Source organism: Notamacropus eugenii, chromosome X (genome assembly GCF_028372415.1).
Source record: "Notamacropus eugenii isolate mMacEug1 chromosome X, mMacEug1.pri_v2, whole genome shotgun sequence".
NCBI classification, from domain to species: domain Eukaryota; kingdom Metazoa; phylum Chordata; class Mammalia; order Diprotodontia; family Macropodidae; genus Notamacropus; species Notamacropus eugenii.
The window spans coordinates 71,573,258-71,600,650 of NC_092879.1; the positions used below are offsets into that span (position 1 = coordinate 71,573,258).

At 43.8% G+C, this 27,393-nt stretch overlaps 1 protein-coding gene across 1 annotated transcript in view; it reads right to left on the bottom strand.

Annotated features, from left to right (window-relative positions):
• The window catches only part of LOC140516204 (gamma-aminobutyric acid receptor subunit gamma-4-like), a 63,224-nt gene extending 38,440 nt beyond the window's left edge, over positions 1-24,784 (bottom strand). Inside the window, exons 1-4 of the mRNA XM_072627227.1 lie at positions 24,598-24,784; positions 24,063-24,145; positions 18,806-18,954; positions 18,139-18,206 (exon numbers count right to left, since the gene is read on the bottom strand). Coding sequence (XP_072483328.1) covers positions 18,139-18,206; positions 18,806-18,954; positions 24,063-24,118 — 273 coding nt within the window. The 5' untranslated portion in view covers positions 24,119-24,145; positions 24,598-24,784. The remainder of the gene's footprint in view (positions 1-18,138; positions 18,207-18,805; positions 18,955-24,062; positions 24,146-24,597) is intronic.
• Positions 24,785-27,393: the final 2,609 nt, after the last annotated feature.

Sequence of the window (27,393 nt, forward strand, 5' to 3'; positions counted from 1 at the left end):
ATATATTCGAACCTGAAGGTATGAGCTCTCAGTTAGAAGGAATCTTACTCTTGACCTAAAACATTACAGGAAAAATTGATCAACAGGGAGCTAATTCTCAAGGATGAAATTCTTATGCCATGAAGATAAACAATTATAATCATGATATAAAGGGGGAGATGTCTAACAGACTGGTATACACATACACAAGGACCTCACTGACCAATGTTGATTTTAAAGACATATACAGAAGATGGAAGCATAGCCAAGTAATGGAGGATGTGTAAAAAAATTGACACCATTTTATGAGAATGGTGTCAGGAGCACTAATGCTCAGAGTGAGCCAAGGTCAATAATGAATACCAAGGACAGGATCAAAGGGCTGTCTAACCCTATTTTGGTAACAAGAAATCCAAAACCTTTGAGATTTCTCTTCCTCAAGTCTAAGGGTACACATCATATCATGCCTGTCTTCCTCCACCATTTTTATCATAAATCCCAAGGTTCAGGGGTCACTTTATCCAAAGATTCCCATTTTTTCAAATTCAATAATCAGTTCCACCTTGTTCCAAAATAACATCCCCCCATCACTTCCTTCATCTTTGGAAGAATAAAATGTGAGTCAAAATGTAGCAGCTGCTCTGCTTTTAGTAGAGAGAAAGCTAAAGCAGGTCTTCAAATAACTGAACAACTCAATAAGTACTGCATCATGCCTCTGTACTAGGTTTGTGGTAGTTTCTAAATGCTTCATCTATTTCCTCCTTCTATACAAGTGGACTGTAGCATACTCCTACACTATCACTTTTCTTTTTCCCTCCATTAATCTTCACCCAAATGCTTTCCATTGGATTCCTGGGTCTCTTCATATGTCTTCTTAACATATAATATTACTTTGCCACCCCTTTTATTTGTTTGGTTCCTTCAGGAAAAGGTGTACCATTCAGCTGTCATATTCTAGTCACATATCACATGGCCCACCAAGTTACAATGATATCTGTGATGGTGAATTCACTTCCTTGCATTAAGATTTCTAGTTCAGCATCTCTATTGCCCATACTTGGCCCATTTTTATATCAACATCGGAGATCATGTTTTTTTTTTATTTCTGCCTTGGCTATTAGTTTGTATGCATTGTTGGTTTTCTCTTTTGATGCTCTTATCAATATATTGTACCTGGGACTCTGGGACTCATTTTACAGTTGAAGGGATTTGGCCATGGTTGGAAGGGAGGTGGGGCTCCAAACTTCCAAATCTGACTTAATGATCTTCTCTCCATGCCAGGCTTTTCCTAGGACTTATTCCTGGGCCTGTTATGGAATTTATGAATCTCTTCAGGTATCCATGAGTGCATATTAAAATACTTTTAGTATTTTAGTAATTTAGTAATTACTATTATTAGATTTAGTAATCTCTCTATTAAAGTAGGTGGCACAGTGGAGAGGCACAGATAGGCCTGGAGTCAGGAAGACCTGAGTTCAAATCCAGCCTCAGACACTTACCAGCTGTGGGGCCCTGTGCAAGTTGCTTAATCCCCATTTGCCTCAGTTTCCTCATTTGTAAAAAGGGGATAATAATACCTAACTCACAGGTTATTATGAGGATTAAATGAGATAATAATTGCAAATTGCTTAGCCCTGTGTACTGGCACATAGTTAATACTGTATAAATGTTAGGTATGCTTATTATTAAAAAAAAAAAACAGAAGAGGGAAAGTGAGCAAAGTCAATATTGGTGGGGATCTGGAGAAGAAGGTACCCTGGGGCAAGCATTCATTTAATCATTAATCATTTATTAAGTAGGCTCTGGAGATATGGAGACAAAAATACCTGAAATAATCCCTACCCTCAAGGAGTTTACATTAGATTGGAGGAAACAACATGTATACATAGAAACAAATGGGAAACGTCACAAAGTAATTAGGGATGGGTCACTGGCAACTGGGGTAGATTACGAATGGCCTTGTATAAGAAGGGACTACCTAATTTAAGCTTTGAAAGAACCTAGGGATTCTAAGAGATGGGTGAGAGGAGAGTAACCTTTCCAGGTTTGGACCCAAGGTGCCAAGGGAGGAATCCTAGAAGGATAGGCAGGAGCCAGATCATGAAGGGCTTGGGGTGTCAAATAAGCACTTTCCATTTTTTTCTAGAGACTGTAGGGAGTCACTGAAGACTTGAACAAGGAAGTGGCATGCTCACAATGTGCCTTAGGATTATCAACTTGGCACCTCTGTGGAGGATGACTTGAGGAAAGAAAGGATGGGAGATAGGGAGACCAATTGTCCAAAACATCACTCAGGGTCCTCCTAGAGTGTAACCTGACAATATGGAACTAAGGCTATCCAGCTGTTTCTCCCCTGTGACTTTTGAAGAGTTGTGACAGTGTTGTCTTTAGACACACAAACAGGCCACCCTGGAACGGGATAAGGGACAAGGTTCTCCTTTCTGCCTTCTCACCCTGAAGAAGAATACCATAGGGGTTCATTTCCTCAATATCCATGGGTATAGACCAGTCATAGAGGGGAGACCCTTGCTTATAGAATCCCCAGGCTTTAGAGTGGGCAAGAACCTGAGGGATCATTGAGTTCAACCCCCTAATCACATAAAGAACCCTCATAACTAAAAGACAGAGCTCACGTAGCCCAGTTCCTTTGTTTTCTAGGTGATAAAATGGAGGCACAGAGATAGAAAATGACTTGTCCAAAGTCACACAGATGGTAAATGGCGGGGCCAGAACTTGAACTGGGGTATGCTGAATTCAGAAGTTTAAGTCTGATGAGGAAGCTGAGACCTACAGAGGGAGAAAAGAGGGGATGGACTGGATATCCTGTAAGGTCCCATATAGCTTGAAATATGCAAGCATCTATGATCCTAGATGTGATATAGAAGTGACTTGTCCAACATTACACATCAAATAAGTGGCATAGCAGGGGAATAGCACAGGGTCTGAATAGTCAGGGCCTCTACATCCAAAGGAAATTCCACTTATTGCCTAGGGCTCTGTAGGCTGAGAGATTCCATTTTCACTACAGGTGGTAGCCTCTGTCCTTCAGCCCCCAAATTGATTCAGATCTCAGTCATTACTGAAAGGAAAGATACAATTCCCCTTGGGCTGGGATGCCCCATTTGCATAGATATGTCTAAGTGGTACTTGCTTGGCATCTCTTGCTTGGTGTTGCCTTGACCCCCTTCCCCAGGTGCCCTGGTTCCCAGGTCCATGTCAGATACTGATGAAACATGAGCCAGGTTGCTTCCCTCTTACCATAGTCCGTTCCAGCAGTAAGGGGGAAAACCCTACCCAGTTCCAAATAATTAAAAACCACCCCCATAATTGAATGCACCAAGATTTTCCCTTTCAGCTTTTGACTGGGGAGCATATTTGCTAATTAACCTCTGGCTTTCATTCGCCAGAACTAGATTGTGAGGTGAAGTACTTGCAGCCACAAAAGAAACTCCTGGTTTATTTAGCTTTCATTTAAAAAGGGGATTTAAAATTTTTTTTTTACCTAGGGCAGCTGTCCTCTGAATGTGTGCACGCATGCATGCATAGACAAACCTTAGATTACAGGGATGTTTTCTACCCCCATAAATGGCCTATAAAGATCTTGATAAGGAAGCTTAACTGGAGGAAGTGGAGAAGGGGATGATTTATTCCACCAATAACGAGGAAAGATAAAACAAACAGCAGGCACCCCAAGCCCAGGAAGTGGTTTGAGGACTAAATGTCCAAGATTCCAAGAGACTAGACTGGCCCTTTGAGAGAACTAGACCCTTCCCCACCTTGCCCCCCAAGCCATGCAGGCCCAGAGTGGGACAGGTGACTTATCCAAGGTCATTGGTGACACAATGAACTAGAACCCTGGTTTCCTTGTGTGTTTCAGGGTTAGAAAAGTTTCCTGAGAACCAAGGTCTCCAGTTAGATCCCTGGAGTCTGGGAGTTGGCCAAGAAGATCTGAGTTCCAGCCCAGATTCTCATACTTATTAATCCAGTAGTAGATGGAGGGCTGAGCCTTGGAATAAGCAAGATGTAAATTCAAATCTGGCCTCTGGCACTTACTGACTACAGTGTAAGCCTGGGAAAGTCCCTTATTCTTTATGGGCCTCAACTTTCTCCTCCATAAAATGGGGATAATAATAATGCCACCTGTTTCATGGGGTTATTATAAAGGTGAATTATGAGTGAACTGAAAGCTTTTTACGAAGTTTTGTATTCATAAATCTTGACAAAAGAACATCAAAATTCATCCAAAGGGCAAAAAAGGTCTAGAATTTCAAAGAAAAGAATGAGGAAAAACAGTAGGAATGAAGATGGTATAGCATTTCTAGATCACAAACTGTAAAAATTATAAAGTGGTAATGCTGAGAACTCATTGGTCTTGGCCAACAATAGCAACAAAGATAATACTGAAAATAGCAGTAACATTTCTAGAGCTAAAGTTCTGAAAGTGCTTTGCATCTGTTAATTCATTTCATATTCATCTGACTCCAGTCCCAGTAATGCTTTGAAAATGCTTTGAGTGGAGACTAGATGAGAAATAATCAGAAACAATCAAATTGTATGGAACCTCAAGTTCTACAACCCCAACACCATCAACTTCCCTTTTCGACATGAACAGTTGGGAAAATTAGAAAGTAGTCTGGCAAAAAAATAGGTTCTGGTCTGCATCCTATGCCCTATATATTATACACCATATTGTTCCAAATGTACACAACATTTATATTACTTATATTATATTATTATATCCACATCATTTTTCAAAAACTAAGGCAAATGGATGGAAGTGACTTTCTTTCATAACTATGGCTAGAGGGAGAATTCCCAGACAAAAAATAAAAGAGATGATAAAAAATTAACTAGACAATTTCTACTACTGAACAGTGCAACACTTTTATGCAAACAAAATCAATGCAGCTTTTGATTAAGGAAGATCTTTGCATCAAAGATCTCTGATAAAGGTCTGATATATAAGATAATTAAAGAATTAACATAAATACATAAGCCCAAGAGCTACTCCTTAAATGGATAAATGGTCAAAAGATATAAATAAACAGTTAGCAAAAGACTTGCAAACTTGTGACAGCCGTATGAAAAATTATTCCAAATTGCTAATAGAAATGCAAATCAGAACAATCTTGATGTTTCATTGCACACCCAGAAAATCAACAAATATGACAAAAGAGAGGAAGGGCCAGTGTTGGAAGGGTTGTGAAAAGAGAGGCAAAATAATATATTGTTGATGGAACTGTGGATTGGTCGAACCATTCTGGAAAGCAATTTCAAATTGTGTTAAGGAAATGACTAAAATGTCCATACCCTTTTACACAGATATCCTAATGCCAGTAATATACCCAAAGGAGGTCAGAAACAAATAATGGTTCTATTTACATCATATTAATCATAACAACTGTGTATGTGAGCAAATAATGGGAAATGCAGTAAATATCTACAGATTGGAAAATGACTAAACAATTTGTGGTACCATAAGAAATGATGAATATAAATAATTCAGAGAAACATAGGAGGACTTAAAATAACTAATGTAGAATGAAGTAGAACCAAGAAAACAACATACAATACATTGACAACGTAAACTGAAAGAACATTAAAATGATATTGAATTCTTCATGCTGGCCTTGAGGACAGATGAAGGGGGGGGTATGCATATCAAATGTTGTATATGCTGTCAGATCCTATGGACCTATCAATAGGTTTTTCTGAACTTTTGAAAAATCTTATAAGGGAAGGACTGTGAGGTAAGGGAGAGGAAAGGGATCTGTTTGGAAATTGATGTCATAGTAAGAGGAAAAAGACAATAATTTTTTTTAAATTCTATGTAACTATAACCTATTATTATTAGCCTCTCTGAGCCTTAGTTTGCTGTCTTCATTATGGGGTTAATAATACTTGCATTGTTTAATTCACAGAGTTTCTGTGAGGAAAGAATTTTGCAAATCTTAGAGAACTATTTCAATGTGAATTTATATTATCAGGTCTAAGGAGTTAAATATATTATATATGATGCAAATATTGTATTTTGATGCAAATGTCAACCCACCCACATGTGTACCAACATCCCTTTTAGAAGACAAATCACATTGTCTGCTGCAAAATCCCAGAACTAATCTGAGCATAACAAAATCACCATGCTAACATCCACTCCCTGTGTGGCCAGAAGAGTCCTGAAAGGGGAGGAAACTTGGCTGCTCTCACTCAGAGATAATTCAGTGGTGAATGAAGTAGATAAATTGATGTGGGCAGGGAGAGAAAGATTGAGGAGAGGGATGGAGCTGTATAAAGCCTCCCCCAGTGCTGGTAGATGGAACCCTAGGACTATAATAGCTAGTAGAAACAGACAAAAGGAGCCCATTGTCCTCTGCCCCTCCTTGGTATAGGAGCTCTCCCTGCAGGAGCAAGGGACTCCTTAGTGCTCCTGAAGGTGCCTGGCAGAGCTGAACTACTGCTGTCAGCTCCAACTTGGAAACCAAAACTCTTTTTCCCTAGTTACTTGAACTGTTAAGTCAGCCAGCAGCGCACTTTCTACATTCATGCTGTGTTTAGATTCTAAATTATAAAGTGTTTCAAACAAGGATTTAATTTCTATTTAACAAGATAACAATTGTAAGTTAATTACACATCAACTGATAATGAATGGATCGATTTTTTCCCCCATGGGTTTGACAAGGGGACCCTGAATGCACATCTATTTGGAAGCAGCTGAAATCCTGGGAATTCTGTTTTAAAGAACTGGCTTAATGAGTACACCCTACAATAATTACTGCAGCTAGATGCAGCATTATAAACTTCTTATTGCGACTGGACATGCCAGGACTGTCAGCAATTCCTAGGATGATAATTGCTTGCTAACGAAATACTGATTGTTTCAGACATACTCATATGTTGCTGTTTAAAACAGATCACTAAAACCCAAACTGGTATAACTGTGGAGGGGAGGATTGTTTCTCATAGGCTGGACAACTAATGATTAAGTTTCTGGCTCGAAGGGGTCAACACTTGAAAATCAACTGGAGAACGCAGTACCTGGTTAAAAGCAAACAAAACATGGGGTTGTAGATTAAGAACTGGATGGGATCTTAAAGATTATCTACTTCCCAATCACTTAATTTTGCAGATGAGGAAACTGAGGCCCAGAGAGGTGAAACCACTTGTTCAGGGTCCCACAAGTAGGAGGTAATAGAACAGGATTGAGCCTATGTTTTCCTGATTCCAAATTCAGTACTCTTTCTAATGCACCACACTCTTATCATCAGCCAGAGACCCCTGGCAAATCCTACTTGTACAATAACGTGGCCAAAATCATCAGGGGAGAATAGGCCCCTGGTGACATCCCTTCCTTCAAGTATTAGGATCCATAAATAGGTGAGATGTCTTAGTGAAAAGGAAAAAAAAAACAAATTTGAGCTTTTCAAAAACAACCCCAGTGTGGAGTTCAGATTGTGCCTTCCTGGGCCCCAGAAAACAGAGCTCTGAGGTTGTCTCTTGGCTAGATTTTTGTTCCCTCTAGGTCTCTATAACTTTGTTTATTTCCCTACTTCTATAGGCATTTACAGGGGTTCACAATCTCACTCCCTTTACTTGATGGTACTTATTCCAATTCAGGGAAATAAGATAGGATTTATCAAAATGATATGTTTTAGTTCCTTCTGATTAAAGGTCCTTGATGTCAAAACATTTGATAAAGCACCCTCTGTTATCTTGTAAAAAAGATGAAGAAGTGAAAACTACATGATAGCCCCATTAGATGAATTTGAAACTGATGGAAAGACTGCTCTCGGTTCACATATATAACCTATATCAGATTGCTTACTGTCTTAGGGAGGGGTAGGGTTTGGGAAGAAGGGAGAAAATTTGGAACTTAAAATTCTGTAGGAAAAAAAATAATATTAAAAATTCTCTCTACATGTAATTGGAAAAAATAAAATATTATTTAAAAAAAGATAGAAAAGTGAATTCAAGTAAACAATCATTTATTAAGCACCCAGGTACTAAGCACTGGACAAAGAAAGGCCCAACAAAATGCCCCTCAAGCATGTTCTCAGTGGTCCCTGTTAGGCATGCATAGTGATGAGAGAGAGCCAGACCCTTGAGCCTGCTGCCACTGAATTCCTTTCATGATCCTGTGACCCCGGTCATAGACAAAGCTGAGAATACAGGCAGAATCTTAAGGTCTGGCTCTTCGGTGGATTTTGCTCTGCCTAGAGGAGCTCTGACAGCTTGGTCTTATATTCACTTCCTCTAAAGCAATCCAATCAGCTTTGGATCATAGTATGTCTATGATATCACAACTTAGAGGCTTGGGCTGATTTGCTATGTAGCCTCTAAGCAGCCTGAGAAAAGAAGATGTTGGTGCCCTAGTTGTGGCTACTGGCAGCAGCTGCTGTCTCCCTGTCCTCACAACTCAACTCTTCTGCTTCCTTCATCGGGGTAATGGCTTCCTGTCAAAGGTCTATGCCAAGAGAGTTTCTACCAGTGCCTGATGGAACAAAAGTTCACATATTTCAAAGCTTCCTTCTCTAGCATCACCTTGCTGACTCAGTGGGATGTAAGTCCCAGGTGCAGGTACCTCATTTAAAATGGCACCCATGTCCTTGATTAAACACGATTCACCCATATCAGAGACATTTCCATTGCAATCTAATGCAAATCATCTGAACATGAGAGCAGCTAGAAAGATCCCTTCCTAAGGCTGCTTCACTTGGGGATTCTATAGCCACTCTGTCTTTCGAGAATAGAAGGGTCCAAGGGGATCCTGCCACTGGGACCCAATGACCTATGCCAGGTTTAGGATGAGTAGTCACTTCAGAGCATCTTAGAGACTTGAGAAAAGCACCCATGGAAGAGTGAAACGTTTACCCCGCCCCCCTGTCCCAAGAGAACTAATAGAGAAGATAGAATCTCTCTCTCTCTGAGAGATATATAAAGATTATAAAGAGAAGAGTTAATTCTAACTCATATTCATGATATAATGAAATAATAATAACATCTAGCATTTATACAGCAATTTTCAAGGTTTGGAAAGCATGTTACCAACATTCTCTTTTCTGATCTTCATAACAATCATAGGAAATAGGTGTTAATATTCCCATTTTACAGATGAGTTGAATAGAGACAGACAGGAGTAAATAACTTGCCCAGGGTCACACAGCTAGGAAGTGTCTAAGGGCAAATTTGAACTCAGGTCTTCCTGGCTCCAGGTCAGGAACTACAAAGTATGTTTTCTCCCAATAACTGTGAAGTAGTTAGTACAAGTGTCATTGGCCTCATTTCACAGATGAGGAAATGAGACTCAGAGAAGTAAATGGACTAGACCATATTTACATGGGTAAAAAGCGTCACAGTGAGGTTTTCTGGTGCCTTTTCCAGTTTGCTTTCCCATGGTATTCTTTCTTTTTTTCAGGGATAGTTAAGGATCTTTCCTGCCTAGAGGCAAGAGGATAGCCCTACATGACCACTCAAAGTTTCTTTTGAACCTTAAGGCTTTCTGGGGAAAAGGGAGCCATTCTTATGCATTTCTAGAATTTGCTATCCCAGAAAATATTAAGAATAGATATCTATTCCAAAGTTGCATTCTATGATCAAACTAGTGGGGTGAACAGGGCTTAAAGGAGCAGCATATCCCCCTAAAACCAACTGGACATAACCTTGAAAAAGAGGTTCCTAGAGGTAGGTGGGCTGAAGTGGTTTTTAGATGGAAGTTAGCCTAAGGAAGGGGTCTCCCAAGACCTTTAACATAAGGGAAGGGCTCAGAAGGCACTACTAAGGATGAACCTAGCTCTGGGCTTTGGACACAGTCTTATGTCACTGCCCAGTCCTTTGGTGAATCTGGTGCCCAAGACCTCAGTCAGCGCGCAGCACAGCACATACAGAGGAACAGTTGAGCTAGCCGCAAACTCCACAGAAATCTCCCCTAGCTCTCTCGTTCTCCCTTTTGTTGACACACACACAGCTTTGAAGCCACAGTATAAAGGCTCACAGGCCTAGGCTCTTCCTGCTTCTACCTGATGCCTCAAAATGAGAGAGAATCTGGCAAGGCCATGAGGGCCACTGGCAGAAATGACTTTTTTTGCTCCCTCAGCTCAACTGACTCACCTCCATGAATCTGGCAGCAGAGATGGTTTTCTGAAGAGGATCTCAACTTTGAAGTTTTATCTGGAGGAGGTTTACCTCACTTCAGAAAACAACCCCAAGGACAAAACGCAATTAACAGGGCAAATGTGAAAAAAATGAGCCACTTAGGTGGCAATTGTTCTGGCATTGTGTAACAATCTGCGTTTGCAGCTCGTCTTCCTTCAAACAGCTCTTAACTAATATAGTCCAATTTGGATGATGGATGATAGGCGTCCAGTTCCTAGCTCCTAAGAAGGAGATTTTAAATCACATCTTCTTTTCATTTTTTAAAGGGAGCGAAATGAGTTTCCCATCTTGGCATGATTTATCACCTGGAGGTCCAGCCAGAGAGTTGTCTGTATGGCTCTCTAGCCCTAATTCCTATATCTGAAAGCCTATGATTGGGTGGTATTCACACCAGCCAATGTGCATTGCTGGGAAGCTGGTAAGGTTCTTCCAAGCCAGGAGGGATAGAGGCCGCAGGATTGGCATCACTGAGTGGCCACTCGCTCTCCAATTGTGAAGGGCTTCGGCAGCCTTCCAGCCAGGGCCAGCACCTCACTTAACCACTCCCCAACCCCCAACACTGTACTCATCCTCATACTGGTATTTTCACTGCTGTTATGGATGGGGTCAGGATAACTGGGCTCCAATGCCAGTGCACCAACTAACCAGCAGTGTGATCTTGAGTATAAGTCCCCTTCCCCTCTCTGGGCCTCAAGTCACTCACTCATTTATAAAAGGAGAGAGTTTGGGCCAGATCATCTCTAAGTAACCTTCTAGTTCTAAATGTCTATGACATCATCAAATATTTGCCAATGATATCAAAATGCCAGAGGCAGGAATCTATAGATAATTTCTCCCTCACTCTACCTTTGTACTAAACCAGGCTTGGAGATATTCTCTAGCCAGGAGATAATAATAGTGAATCCATGTTGGAGGCACTAGCATGTCCTAATCCCCAAAGAGTATGGAGAATGAAATGATCATTCATTCATTCAGTCACAGAACTGGAGACCACCAGAGGGACTTCTGAGGCCATCTAGAACTGTGGGGTCATGGTCAAATAGAAACAGATCCCTGAGGGCTTTACTTTGACTTAGAAAACTATAAATGAGCATTATCTATATTGTTCTACATTTTGATTTATTTTGTTAGACATTTTCCAATTACATTTTAAATTGGTTTTGAGTCATAGGAGTTCTGCAGACCTGATAGTCAGAATACAGCCCCAGACTGTAAGTTTGGCACCTCTGATCTAGACCAATCCATATCCGTGAAAAAATCCTCAGCAAAAAGCTTGGGAGATGGCCAGCTAGCCTTTTCTTGAAGACCTCCAGTTATGGGGAACCCACTACCTTCCAGGGCAGCTCATTCAGCTTTCATAAAGCTCTACTGAGGCCTTTTTTCCTTATATGGAGCTGAAACCTGCCTCCCTGCAGCTTCTATACAATTCTAGTTCTGCCTACTCTGCCAACATCACATGACAATAGCCCTTAGAATCCTGGAAGACAGCAAACATATCATTCCCCCTCCCCTCGGCAATCTCCCCACTCCCCCCAGGCCCATCTTTTCCAGGGAGAACACCCCAATTCCTTCAACTGATCATCTTGTGACATGGTTTTCAGCCCAAGTAATTCTTGTGTCCTCATCTGGACCTGCTCCAACTTGTCCATTTCTTTCCTAAATCATGGCCCCCAGAACCAGACATAATTTTCTGGATGTGAGAAACTCAGGGTAGAGGACAGGAGGATTATGACCATCGTCATTCTGGACACTGTATCTGTTGCTACAACCTAAGTCTGTATTTGGGTTTGGGGCTGCCATGGTGTGCTCACCATCTGCAGAACATCTGGTCTTTTGTATATGGATCAAAAACAACAGTGCCTACCTCGCATGGTTGTTGTGAGGATCAGATGAGATAATAATTGTAAAGTGTTTAATATAATGTGTGGCACATAGTAGGTACTATATAAATGTTAGTTATTATTATAAAATAGCTATCCCCATCCCACCCCTTACCATGGAACATGCTAATTCAGCAAGTACATGGAAGTTTGAGGTGGACCCCTGTTTCTGGACATATGTGATGGGGGAGGGGAGGTGGCGGCATGAGGGCAGCTGGGCAGGATCCCAGACTTAGTGTTGGAAGGAACCATAGAGGTCATCTGGTTCAAACCCTCTCATTTTATAGATAAGGTAACTAAGTCCAGAGACATGAGGAAAATTGCTCTGGGTCCCAAAGGTGTTAAGTGGCAAAGCCAGGATTTGAACTCAGATCTCCTAAATCCATATCCAACGTTCTTTCCCACTGTATCATTCTGCTTCTCTATAAAAATTATTATCTAGTCACATCTCTTCCATCCTATACTTGTGGAATTAATGCTTTGAGCCCATATAGGATTTTACATTTATGCCTAGCAAAATTCATCTTATTAGACTTGGCTCATCATTCTAGCCAGTCAAGATCTATTTGGGTACCAGTCCTACTGTTTAATGTGTTAACAATCCCTCCCAGCTTCCCATCATCTGAAAATAAGATAAGCATGTCATCCAACTCATTGACTAAAAATGGTGAGCAGAACAGGGCCACCAGAAAGTTCTGCCTTCAGGTTAAGACTGATCACTGCTCTTTGGTTCCAGCTCTCCAGTGGGTTGTGCAAATACCATCATTCAACCTGCATCTTACAGTATAGCAGAAAAAGCATTGTTTCTGGCGTCACAGGACCTCAGCTTGAATTCTAACTCTGTTACTTAATACCTATATAACTTTCAGCAAATCATTTCACCTCTGGGTCTCATCTGTAAAACACAATAGTAGTTTGACCAGATGTTCATTAAAGTCTCCCAGCTTTAAATTCCACATCATAATATGTTCTCTTCCTCTTGTCTACAAGGATATCACAGGAGACTTCATCAAATGCCATGCCAAAATTGAGGTATATTATGGCTGTGCCATTTTCCTGATCCCAATCTAGTCACTTTATCAAAAAAGGAAATGAGGTTAGTCTGACAGGACCTCCTCTTGATGAAGCCACCATGCTGGCTTTGTGTAATCACCACTTTTCCTTCTTCATGTTCATAAAACATCCCTTTTAATAATTCATCCATCCACCAAATATTGACTAAACACCTATGCTAGGTGCTGTGGTAGCCCCAGAGATGATTCAGGAGTAGCATGATAGAGCAGGAAGATGTGCCTGTGAGTTATTCCCCTTCCCAATTCTTAAGACTCATGCCCTCCACATACACACAAGAATATGGCTTGTGTGTCCCCCAAGATTTCGAAGAGGTATAGTCACATCACCCCATGATGTCTGCTTACCACATCCCCTAGCTGCCCAAGAGGCACTTAGGAGGCAGAGTGAATAAAGTGCTGGGCCTAGAGTCAGGAAGACCCAAGTTCAGATCTGGCCCCAGACACTTACTAGATGTGTGTCCCTGGCCAAGTCACTTAATCCTTGTTTGCCTCAGTTTCTTCACCTGTGAAATGGGGACAATAATAGTAGCACCTACCTCATGGAGTGTTATAGGATGAGATGAGATAAAAGTGTCTGGCACAAGTAGGTGCTATACAAATGCTTATTCCCTTGCCATATTCCCTTCCCCCTTCTCCTGCTCATGCTACAATTGGCATCAGTCAAATCAAAGAAAACAGAATGGTGCCAGAGCTAGCCCTAGAGAATGGCAAGTGTAGGCTTGAGTCTAGGGGACCTTCACGGGGCTCTAGGGTTCAGGTAACTGGAGGAATATAAGAGTACAGCTCTTAGGGAGAAGGAGCCAGCCTTGGTGAGTTGGTATTTTTTAAAATAAAACCCCCCATCTTCTTATATACATCCTCAGTGCAAAGCAGGAGATAACTTCTACCATTCCTTGCCTCCTTCTGCTCATACTCAAGCTGCCTTATTGTCACATATTTTCCCCTACCTGTCTCCTCTGTCTTGATGTTCACTTGGGCCTTCCTTGCACTGACATGAACAGATTGGATATGGACATAGCAATGGGAGGGCCTGTGCCTGTGAGTTATTCCCACCATGGAGCTCTATTTTACACATCTCAAAAGTCTTAAGATATTAGAGAAGTTAAATGGATCTCTTAAGTAGAAAATTAGAAAATGTCCTCCTAGAACCTCAGAAAGTACTACCTTTCCTTTTTGACTAGTCTGGGTACACCAGTCACCAGACCTGTGTGTGAGAGACAGGTCTGAAGTGGTACTGGGTGGTGGAAAGAGCCCTGAACTCTGAGTCAACAGGTCTTGACTCTACTGGCTTAGCCATAAGGAAATGTAACAGAGACAAATGTAAAATTCTACACTTGGGTTCAAAACATCAATTACACAAGCATAGAATAGAAGAAACAGGCTAGACAACAGCTCATGTAAAATGAAGGAGGCTGGATTCGGTCTCTAAGGTCTCTACTAGCTCTGACACTGAATCATGAACACTAGGCCCTGTAAAATTATTAGCACATGGCCTCAAGCTATGGAAAAATGACAATGGAAGGACCTACAGAATGTGATGTTCCTGCCCTGCTCCTTACTCTGGCATAGCCTCGGTCCCTCTCTCCTTAACATTTACTTCTCCCCCTAACCCCTACCCCTACCCCAGATGGACCAGAATCTCAGCTTAAGGGAGGGTGGCTGGTCCTGGGAGTAAGGAGATTTGGGTTCAAGCTCCTGGGTCTACTACTAATGCCCCAGATCAAGTCCTTTCCCTTCTCTGGGTTTCTGTTTTGTTCTGCTTAAAATAAAAGGCTTGGGCTAATGATCTCTAAGGGTCCTTTCTATAGCAATAATAGCAGATAACATTTATATTGCGTTAACTGTGTGTCAGGCACTGTGCTAATTGCTTTTACAATTATTAATCTCATTTTGATCCTCACAACAACCCTGGGAGGTAGGTGCTATTATGATTCTCATTTTACAGATGAGGAAACTAAGGCAAACAGGTTAAGTGACTTGCCCTGGGTCACACAGCTAGTAAGTGTCCGCGAGTAGATTTGAACTCGACTCTTCCTGACTCTAGGCCTGACACTCTAGCCACTGAATCATCTAGCAGAGTGGAAAGAGGAATTATTAATCTCAAGGAGTTCCTAGAACAAAGTCCTTGGGCTGGCTGGCCTTGGGCTCCAGGATAGTATTAGTGCAAAGAGTGAGAGATTGGGCATCCATGGACCTGGGTTCAAATCCTGGCTCTGCCAAATGGCACTACCTGGGTGACACTGGGTAAATCCCTTAACCCCTCTGGATCTCATTTTCTTTGGTTGTCAAAAAAGTGTCTTTTACTAGATGACTTCTAAGGGCCTTTGTAGCTCTAAATCTACCTTTGATCGTATATGCCATGATCTCTCTTTCCAAGGCCCTTCTTTTTCTCCCTAACTAATAGCCTCCTGACTGGTCAGGTTAGAATGGCTTTGCTTTTGGTCAAAGGATTTTGTAAGATTTCCAGAGCAAGGAATGAGTATACTTTCTTAAAATATAAGAAAAGATAATAGAAAGGGAAATCCCATTCAAAATAGTTACAAAACGCATAAAATATCAATCTACCTACAAGTCAATCTACCAAGACACATTTAAGATAAATATAATTAGACAACATGTTTTAAATGATGACTTGAATAATTAGAAGTATAACGATTGCTCATGGTTGGGTTGTGCCAGTGTAATAAATTGACGTATAGATTTGCTCTCATACCAATCCAACTGCGGAAGAGTACATTTTATGAAGCTAGGCAAAATAATAGCAAAATTCATTTGGAGGAACAAAAGGTCTAGAATCTCATAGGAAACAATGGCAAAAAGTAGGAATAAAGGGGGACCTCAAATTATACTATAAAGCAGTAATTATCCAAACTATTTGCTTATGGTTAACAATTACACAAAGAAGAACCAGAAACAATCACACTTAATAATTCACTGTTCAATAACCCCTCAAACATAAATTACTTGAAAAACAACACTCTGTATTTGACAAAACCTGCTGGGAAAACTGCAAAGCAATTTGGTAGAAAGTAGGTTTGGACCAGCACCTTACCACAATAAGCTCAAATTATACCACAGTAAGGTTAAAATGGATGTACAGCCTGAATATTAATTGCCTTTCTTTGCATGCCCACGGCTAAGTACAGTGCCTGGAACAAAATAAGTGCTTAATAAATGCTTGTTGACTTGACATCATTAAAAAAATAAAAGACGGCAAGACCCAGTACATCTCAAAGCCATGGCTGGAGAATGAGTTCTTAACCAAAGGATAAAAGTTGTGACCAAGATAAAATATATCATTTCCATTATTTGACATGACACTACTCTAATACAAATAAAATTAAGGCAGCTCTGGTAAGGGTTTGACAGCCAGGATGTAAAACAACTTAACAAATATATAATTATACATACATATCAGTTTATATACAATTACATACATATAAATCAAATGCACAGACACACATATACCAAATCCATTGCCCAATGCAAAAGTGGTCAAAGGCTATGAACAAATATTTCTCAAAATAATTAACAATCTTAACAATCAAATAAAAGATGGTTCCAAATCACTAATTGTAAGAAAAATGCAAATCAAAACAACTCAGATGTTTCACCTAACATCAAGTAAATGGACAAAGATGACAAAACAAGAGACTAACTAATCTTAGAGGGACCAAGAAAAAATATACTGCAAATTAGTCCAACTATCCTAGAAAGTGACTAAAATGTCCCTACCCTTTGACCCGGAGATTCCACTACTAGGTACAGACCCTGAGGAAGTCAAAGACAAAAACAAAGATCCCCTATATACCAAAATATTCATGTCAGCCTTTTTTATGGTAGCAAAGAACTAGAAACAGCATAGTGCTCATTGACTATCAACGGCTAAACCAGTTGTGATACATGAATGGAATGGAATATTATGGTGTCATAAGAAACAATGAATATGAAGAATTGATGGAAGACATAAGAAATAATGCAGAGGGAAGTAAGGAGAACCGGGAAAACAATATACACAATGAGTACAACAATGTAAACTTTAAAAAAAGACAAAAAAACAAAACCAGGTTTGAATGTTGTGTAATTGCAATGACCGTGCTTGACCTTAGATTAGAAAGGAGAATATATGCCCCCCTCTCTCCTCTATTTGCAGACGTAGAAAACTATGGATATATAACATTGCATATGGTGTTAGGTGTTGCTACTGTGTTGATTAGTTTTACTGAACCGATTTTTCCCACTCTCTTTGTTACAAGGGATAGCTCACTGGGTAGGACGGGGGAGGAATATATTCAGAAATGAAGGTGATGAAAAATCAAAATAACAATAAGAATAAAAAGAGATCAAAATCCAAAGAAACTAAGACAATTTCTCTATGTAAACAGAGGTACCATTTCCAGGTTAATTTCAGAAGAAGACTCATTGGGAGCCATAGCTATTCTCTTTGTATCTTAGGTACTTCATCCAGAACTTGGCATAATTTAGTGCTGAATTGAATTGAATTGTTTTAAATACAGGGTCTAAAATAGTTTTTGCTCTGCTTTTTGAGGTAGGCAATGCAAATGAAGTAGGTGTGTGCTGGAACCAGCTCCCACAGGCTCCCAAGGGCCAACTTCTAAATTTTCAGTGTGAATATTTACAACTCAGAATAGTCAAATGGTACAAATCTGGGCTGGATTGATTGTTTTGTTGATTTTTAGACTAAGAAAATAGTGAAGAAAATATTAATAATTCAGAATAAGCATAAAAGTGTTTCTTAGTATACATTTTTGGGGGATTTTGGACAGCAGGTTGTTAAACATTTACCAGCACACCCTCGGGAAAGACCCTCAGATTTATTTACAGGGTGGCTACTAACAATCATTAGCTTTGCTTTTTGTGGTATTGTTATGTGGTGGAAGCCAGTTAAAATTTCCTCCAAACATATACACTCCAAGAAACTTCTAGATACAAAGAGCAGACCAAAGTAACTCTAAAATTTATTCCCAAGCTTGGGAGTTTTACAAACAGGAGTTCACCAGGCCAGGGAGTCCCCAACTGGTGCCTTTGGTACTTACCATCTGGATGACAGAAACTGGCCCAATGCTGTTCACGTAGATATCAACATCGATATTGGTAGGCTTGACTGCAAGGAGAGCGAGACAAGAGAAGGTAAAAGGCCAGCAATGTCACAGTCAGAAGGGGAGATGGCGAGAAGGAAGACTGCATATGTGTACTTCAGTCACCATACTGGTCCCTCAAATATTCAAGTTGGAAAACATATGGACTGTACGCACCTACTATGTGTAAGACTGCAGACACAAAGGTAAAAAACAAAGCAATCTCTCGACCCTCAAGTAACACATTCTAATAGGAAACTCAGTTTGTACCCTGAGAAATGACTACACAGGATGAATGGGGATGGATTTGGGAAGGGAAGGCACCAGCAGCTGTGGGCAGCAGGCAGGGGTGAGGTGGAAATCATGATGGGCTTCATGTGCTTGGCCTGGATTTGAATCTGCCCTTTGGATCTAGAAGATCTGCCATAGGTCCCAGCCTACTGCTTGGTGATATCTGCTTGCCTAGTGCTTAGAGACCCCAGCACTCAGGTCCTGTCCCACCTTTCACTCACCTCAGATTCTCTAATCCAATTCCACAACCATTTGGGAAGTTTCTCTTTCTCTCCCCTTGACTTCTCTCTACTCTGGTCTAAGGAAAAAGGACAGGTTCTTCTCTGATACTTACTTCCAATGTCAGGCCTCAGTTTGCTGTCATAGTCCTTCAGAAGAGTATTCAAGATCTGGGTGGCATCAGTCTCTTGTGCCCTGGGAGTCAGGACCCAGGTCTTGTTGACACCAAGATAATCATAGTCATACTCCTCCGCACTGTCAGTGCTAGGGATCAAGAAACACCGGGTGAGACAAGAGCCCGTCCCTAAGATCTCTCTCCCAAATCCCCTTTGGCATAATGATCTGCCTTTCTTTATCCCCAAATCCCTCAGTTCAAGTTCCTGATTGCCCTCCCAGCTCTCCAAAGGCATCTTCTAGCAATTGTATGCAAAATAACTTTCACACTAGCAAGTGGCTTTCAGTTAGGGCCCTCACTGGTAGCTGTTGCTACAGTAGCAAGAGCAAGCACTAGACCATTTGGCAAAAGAAGCAGACAGATTACCAGAAGGTGATTCTGGGCACGTAGCACCTTCCTTTCTTGGCTGTCTTCTACAGTTTGAACCATGAGGTTCTCTGACGCTTTCCACTGCACCATAGCTGGGACCAAGACCAGTCAGGCTTTGGCGTTATAGCTGCTAAAGGAGCAGACACCTTGGGGATTCACTTGTTCTTTCCAAGGAGAAAAGACTCCAGGGCTCACTGGAGACCATGCCTCCTTCTGATAAGACTAGGAGGCTAGATAAAGGACCACCTGGAAGGGCTTTAGAGATCCAGAAAGGGAGTCAGAAGAAAAAAAAGGCAAAGGCAAATATGTAGGCAGCAGCCCCAAGTGAGCACAGCCTTCCTAGGCCTCTAGGAAGAGTCAAAGTGAAACAAGTTTTAGTTCACTGGTAATTGATAAGAATCTAATAAGCATTTAGTAGATGCCTACTATGTACAAGGAACTGGACAGATACTATTCCTTGCTCTCAAAGGGGAGTTTAGCATATAAGGGAAACTGTGACAAAATTTCCTGAAGAGAGCCAGGACTTCTAAGTGGCAGAGGTGAGGAGGGAGCCTGTGCAGTGGAATAAAGGCTAGGTATGGAATGCTGAGTTCCCAAAGCAGAAATTTTCCTGCAGCATAGATTATAATGTGAAAAAATCCTGGAAATGTATATGGTACTGAAACTAAGAGCATTGTATATTATCCCAGTAGCACTGGGGAGCTATAGAAGGTCCTTTAGCAGGAGAGTGACAGTGGTCAGACTTGGGGTGTTGTGAGATCATTTTAGCAGCTGTGTGGAGATTGATTAGAAGAGAATGAGAGAGACTGGGAGGCTGAAGCAACAGTCCAGGATAGAGATGATGATTTTGGAAGAGGGATGGGGATAGGGGACATAAAGAAAACTTTGCAGGTCATACCCTACATGATAGGCCTGCTCATATTGTGTAACTTACTCTGTCCTACCCAAAATGAAAAGGAGGGCTCTTTCTCACTGTGGGTCAATGATCCAGAGCCCCCATAGGGTATCTGTGGCAGCAAGGCAATCTGGGAAGAGGGACCAAGGATGCTGGAAAAAGAGTTTTCTCCTGGAATCTGCATAGCTGGTATAGTGGGTACCTGGGGAAAGATTCAATTCTAACTATCCTGAGGGGCCGACATCCAGCTCAGAAGGGGAGAGGGTAGGAACTTTCATAGCAAAAGGAGGGGGAAGAGGGGAGAAGTGTTGAAGGATCAGGATAGATGTGGTTGGCTTTCACAGGAGTGTGGGGTTGTGACCCATCTTCCCATCCCATGAGTGGTTAACTATATATCCCTTGAGGTCATACCACAACCCTTGAAGGCATGGCTCTATTTGGGAGACCACTGCTCTAGCCTATCAGTAAAGAAAGAGAAGAGAACCCTGATTGAGAGAGAGGGAGCCTAGGGGTTTGATGAAAGATGAAGAGGGTTGGAACTGCTACTATGGAGAACCTCATTTAGAAAGAACAGTCAATTCTCAACTTTTCAGTTTTTTATTTGAAATCTTCACCTTTATGATACTAAAGGACTTCTCCAATACCTCATCATGGCTTGGAAGTAGGCTTGGGTAGAGGAAGGCTAATCCATCACAATGGAGGCCTGGAAAACTTACCCAGCTGGGAAGGGTTCAGATCCTGGCTTGGCCACAAACCATGCTTGTGCCTGGCAGACGAGCCTGGTGAAATGTGAGGGGGCTCAGCAGCAATAGGTCAATTACCTATTGATGGGTATGAAGGGTTGGGGTCACAACTATTCACAAGACCCACCTCCCAAGGCATTGCAAGGCATTTGATCTACATTGCTAGAAGGATGACCTCACTGATAAATGATAGGGTTTTTTTGAAGTAGATGTCACTCATCTCTTAGAGGTTTCTATTCTCTGTCATCCCATTCTTTTATTAGTAAAAAGCAGTAATTAGCCAGCTCGTGTACGTTATCTTGGAGATATCAGTCACTGGTGTAGGTCTACCCATTTGGTGGCATATAGCAGAACTGTAAACCTAGACTGGCAGGAGGAAATTAGCGGCTGCTGGGGGTAACCACTTTGCAAACCCAACCTATTTCAGAGATGGAAAATTGAATGGAGCTCAAAATACCTGTTTCCTTATCCCTGGAAGGGGGAAGGAAGTATGGTGGAGATGGAATCTAAATTGGCCTAGGGTGTTTTTAGATCAGATGTATGAGGATACCTAGGGTATGCAGACCCAGACCTCAAAGCAGTCTGTGCTCTATCCCTGGCCTTCTTCTTCGCCCCCTTGGAGGGAATGCCCACTAGTGGTACACCATGTTCAGGAGAGAATAGGGTCTCACTCCCTCACCAAATGAGGATTAGCCAGAATTCAATGGATGGCCAAGAGGAAGCCTTCCAGCTCAAATCACTGGCCCAGGAGAGTGATACCCACTCAAATACCCCAGCAGAAAGGAGGCCAAGTGTGAACATCACCCTCCTGAGAAGAGGGTGAGTGCAGGAGCAGGTGAGTGCCCGGGGCTAAGGTTATGTACAGCAGTGTGGGCAGCAGGACTTAGCCTTCTCCAAAGCTCTGAAGCTCTTTGACAATGCTTCATCTGCTGCATTGGGGGACTAAGAGATGACTGGATCATTGCTAGTGTCAAACCAGGGAAATGCCACTGGCATTAAGGGAGGTAAAGTCCTCCCTGCTCTCTACACCCTACCTTGAAGGGTCTCTCTAGGGGTTTGAAGCCTGACATTCCAGAGATATCTAAAGTGATGGCGATCAGGGCCTTGGAAGAGTGCACAGTCCTAGCCCAGGGCCAGACAGGGGAAAAATCAATCTGAGCAAAGGGATTGCAGAGGGAGGGACAAGGGTGAGGGAAGTGTTGCAAGCCCAGAGCTGGAGAACTCTTAGTGGGCAGCCCGTGTCCTGGAAGAGCAAACTGCCCAGCCTCTGGAGGGCCCTCTTGGGCACCAGGCCCATCCAGCCCAGCATGCAGGGCCACAGCCTAGCCTGGAACCAGAGGAGCCCCTAGCCTTCCCATCCCCATCCCAGTCGAGTCCCTGTACCAGTCTCTGCCTGCATTGGTAATGGGATTTGATGGGCATTAAGTTGCCTTATTCTGCCAATTAGCTCCAGCCAGTAAAATCCCACTTCCCTGGAGCCCTGAGGGTAATGATCTGCTGACAACATGTTCTTTCCCCGATCCAGCCATTAAGCTCACTAGCAGGGCTAGGAATAGTAAAAAAAAAAAAAAAAAAAAAAAAACCAAAACAAAAAACAAAAAAAAAAAAATTAAAAAAAAAAACTTGAAAATCCGTGTGCTTTGGACTCTATGAGCTGTTGACAGCAAAGCCTCGTAGAGGCAAAAGGCTGGCCTCGGTATAGAGCTGGCATCTGCACCCGCCAGCCCCACCCTAAGAACGGCAGGGGGAGGGGGAGGGAGAGAGGCTAGGGAGCAACAGGCCCTGGGCAGCCAGGCACCACCCTTGTCTACTTGTCGGGGTCTCTCCCAAAGTCGCGTGGTGGGCTTCTAAGATGAAGTCTCACCCCCCAATACTGAACTTGGGGGCCAGCTACCTCCAGGTCTCTCCCTGTGGGAGGGCAGGTAATCCCCCAGCCCAGTCTCCCCGAGAGGAGGTGCCAAGCCCTGGTGAACCCCCCAGCCTGTTTTTCACCCATTATTGTGGGTGCGGAGGTGGTGGTGGGGGGTTGTACCCGAGCGTACTGCGGGTCCTAGCCAGATAGACTGGAGCTCTGAACAACTAAATGAGCATATAGAAAGAGACAAGACTAAGTCTCGTCTGCTGGGGATTTTGGCTTGGCACATGCACCCAAAGCCTCTCTTTGCCCCTTTTTGAAGGGAGGTAGCAAGGCAAGGGCTGCCAGGGTCAATCTGTTCACCCCCCCTGCAAACTCGGAGGGACAGGGGAGGAACTGAGCGGAGACTGACAATCCGAAGGCAGCTTGGCCACTGCACCCACTTGGAGAATGTGGAAATGAATTCTAGGCGCCACCGTTTGTGGCTGGAGGAAGCAGAAAGGATGCACATTCCCGCCCCCTCCCCGCCTGCCCGCCCTCCCAGCCAGAGGCTTGGGAGAGAGTCTCTAAGGATGGGATGGGAGGAAGAGACGAGCGAAACCTGGGGCATGCGCGCGCTGGTGGGTATGGGGGCAGGCACGGCGGGGAGCGGGGCTGGGCGGCGGGCTGGTGAGGCCCCCTACCACGCAGGCAGGAAAAAAGCAACGCGGTCACAGAGAAGGAGCTGTCGCCCAGTGACATTACCGCACTGTTTGGAAGCTACTCCCCTTCCTCTCCTCTCATCCCCTCCCCAACTTAGCTTCGGACTCCTTGGTAGCTAGGAGACTGGACCCTTGGACTCCCCCACCTTGGCCCCAGGACAACTCTCCCCTGTTTCCCCAGCTCTCCCCTTATCCGAATCCCCTGCCTTAAGCTGGGGAGGCCAAGAGGGGCAGGCCACTTGGGGCTCCACAGGGCTTCCCTGTCGTCGCTCTCCCCGACTTGAGAGGACGTTTTTGCCCCCCCCCCCCCAACCTCTCCCCACAAGACATCAGGCAGATCCTTCATTAGGAAAGCCAGAGCCATCAACTGGGAAGCTGGACTCAGTTTCCCCACCGGTAAAAATGAGAGGAAAAATGATTTTTAAGGTCTCTTCCAGGACTAACGTGCTATGAGAAATGGAGAAGGGCTCGGGACACACAAACAGGGTCAGTATAGGGGAGACAGGAGTGGGGGGCGGGAGGTGACAGGAGAGAATAATTGACTTTTATCAATTTCTCTCCCTGATGAAAGGGGTAGGATGGGGTGGGATGATATAGGATGCTGGGGTCTGAATATGGAAGTCAATCGTCTCACCTGATTTGGAGGGCCGGGTAGATGGCCAGGTATATCAGGAGAAGTTTTCCAGACATCTTAGAGACCAGAGGCAGAACCTGTCTCTGAGGCAGAGTGTCCACAGAGAGAGAGGCTCAGCGTGAGGTTTGGGTTTTGAAAGGATCCCAACTCTGCCCCCACCTCCTCTCCCCTCCTCCTCCTTCCCGCCTCCTTCCCTCCCCCCGCCTCCTTCACCCAATGGAAATCAGTAGCGTCCAAGAGAGCTGCGGCTGGGGTTGGGGGGGGGGGGGGGAGTGGGAGTCAGGTTGGAGATGGGGAGGGAGCCCGCTGAGTTAAGGGGAGGAAGAGGCAGAAAGCCTAAGGAAGTGGCCTTTTCCCCAAAGGGCAGCAGTCCCCAAAAGGCGACTCTAAGTTCAGAAGGGAGCCTAGCCACTGTGAGGCTCCGATCTGGGCAAGGACTCCCATGCCGTTCCGCAGCCCCTTGTTCCCTGGGTGCTACTCCTATACCCCGGGGCTGGGGTCGGGGTCGGGCGGGGCACTGGGTGGCAGCACTCACCAATGGCCAAGTTCCTGCTGGCAGGCAAGCCCCCAGCCCGAGGCCAGCTGTCTGGTCCTCCCTCTGTCTGCCCTCCGGCACTGGCAAGCAGCAGTTGGCTACTGCGGCCCGACGCACACAGGTGCGGGCAGACAGAGAGCTGCTCCCACCAGCAGCCCCACCGGTTGCTGAGGCAGTGCCCGGTCCAGGCGCGTGTCCCTCCTCCCTTCCGCCTGCCCCTCAGCGCTTGTTTCTGCCTGCGCTCCTCCCCACACTCTCCAGTCCTTTCTCCTCCCTCTCGAGCCCTGTCCAGCCCCTCTTTGACATCTGTCTAGAGACAAGAACAAAAGTTGGGCATTTCTTAACCTACTCCTTGGCAGAAAAGGAGCAGGGTAACATACACACACACACACACACACACACACACACACACACACACACACACGCACACTCACACTCTCCCAGAGAGAGTGCGCACACACACTCACACACACTCACACAGGAGAGGGAGAAAGTGATGCTACAGGCTTCTTCCCAGGGTCCTAAGTCCCTCCTTTTTCCCGGTAGTTTTTTGGAAGTCTCTGCATTTCTGAGACGATAAAGGAGTTGAATAGCCCCAGGGTCCCCCCTTTTCCCTCAGATGCATTTGCTAAAGGGTTAAAGTCACCACTGATGGACAGAGATGTCTCGACACCTACCTCCCACTCTCCCACCGAGAGGATATATGGGTTCACATTAAGTTGGGGAATTTTTCTGAACCTGTGTGAAAAGCTCCATCCCTCTTGCTCCCAGTAATACTGCTTGGCATTGCGGGATAAACTGAACCACCCTTAGGCTGCTCTCGGGTCAGAGAGCACAGGCAAACAGGGGGCTAGAAGGGACCAACCTCGGTGCTGGGACTGGGTACTGAGGACACCTGGGTCCACACCAGGTTCACTTCCTTCCTTAGCGTGACCATGCTCAGCATTCCTCCCTGAACTCATGATGGGGCTTGGATGTGGTGTGTGTGTGTGTGTGTGTGTGTGTGTGTGTGTGTGTGTGTGTGTGTGTGTGTGTGCATGTGCGCCATCAAGCGTGTGTCTACACTGATAGCCGCCTACGCCTGAAATCACACAGGTTCAGAGATTGGGAGTTGGAAGGGACCTATGAAATCCTTTAGGGTAGGGGTTCTTAGCCTGGGCTTCATCAACTTGAGTTTTTTTAAAAAAAATATTTTGTGAACTAGATTTGAATATAAGCATTTCCCTTAGTAATCTCATGTATTTCATTTCCTCATTTAAAAACAGGATTTTGAGCAGGGGTCTATAGGCTTTAGCAGACTGCCAGAGAGGCTGAGGCAAAAAATGAGCACACAAAAGCTTAGGAATCCTTGATCTACCTCAGGAGTGGGGAACCTGCGGTTGCAGGCCATACATGGCCTTCTAGGTCCTTGGGTGCAGTCTTTTGACTGAGTCCCAGTTTTATAGAACAAATCCCCTTGTGGCCTGGAGGTCGAAGGTCCTCCCCTCCCCGGCCCCCTGCCCCAGTCCAATGCCCTTGTTTTACAGGAGTGGCAGGAAGCTCTGGCTGCACAACAGAGAGTGCTGCTTTCTACCATACTGGCATCTTGCTCCAAAGCTCCTGGGTTCCAATACCTTCTTTTACAGGCTTCCTGGGACTGAGAAATATGAATTATGACTTCATGTTAACACTGATAAAAAATTAAAAAAGCAGTTGCAAGCACTAAGCAAAGAGGTGACCCAGTGTGGTGATACAGATCTGACCATGAGATTCCATCCTCTCTCACAAATCTTTCAGGGTTCCCTATTGCCTCAGGAATAAGGGAAGGGGAAGGCACTGTGCTGAGTGATTTACAAATATCCCATTTTATTCTCATGATACCCCTGAGCAATAAATGCTGTAATTATCCACATTTTACAGCCCTTCTCGCCCCCCCCCCCAATAAAGGTTAGGTGAGTTCTCCAGAGTCATATAGCTATTAAATGTCTAAGGCCAGATTTGAATTCAGGTCTTTTTGACTCTAGGCTCAGTGCCTCATCCATTGTATCACCTTGCTGCCTCTATTATAAATTCCTCAACCTGGCCTGCAAATGAGCAGAGTTTGAAAGCTAAGACATAAGAAGTGGTTTCATTGTAGAATTGCATTATGTGCCCAGCTCCTATTTCTGGCCTAGAGCTTGTCATGAGCAGGAGGTTTACGTTGGCTCTGTGTGTGTGTGACCCTGGGCAAGTCACTTAATCTTTTAGTGCTCTAGGCAACCCTGTAAGACTAAATTACAGAGAAAGGGCCCAACTGCATTGGGAGAGGGAGTTTCCTCTTTCCCGGGAGTTCCCTATTTCAGTAAAATCTCAGGTCCAGTCCCCTACCTTATCTTAGTAATTATCTTGTCCAAAGACTGTGCTAAACACTTGTTAGCATCTTGGCAAGGAACCTAGATCTGTTTGTAAGCAGGCAGCAAACCAGACAGATATTTGTCTAGCAAACACAAGTGCAAATGAGAAGTGAAGGGAGCATTCTGGGAACTCAACCCACTAACAACAGGGACAGGCCCATCAAGTTTCCCAGTGATGAGATTCTCAGATGGGCCTCAGAGCTCTAGACTTGCATCTCTGACTTCCTGAAGGAATCTTGATGCCCTCAAGACATCCCAAGCTGAGCTCATTTGCTTTCCCTTCCAGCCTCCTCATCACTTCTACCTTTCCCCTTTCTCTGTGGTCCTACTCCACACCCATTCTCCAGTGCTTGGAGTGTTGGCCTTCTTCCTCTCTCCCCTTGAGCAGCCAATCAGTTGTGTCCTAGCCATATCACTGCCCCTT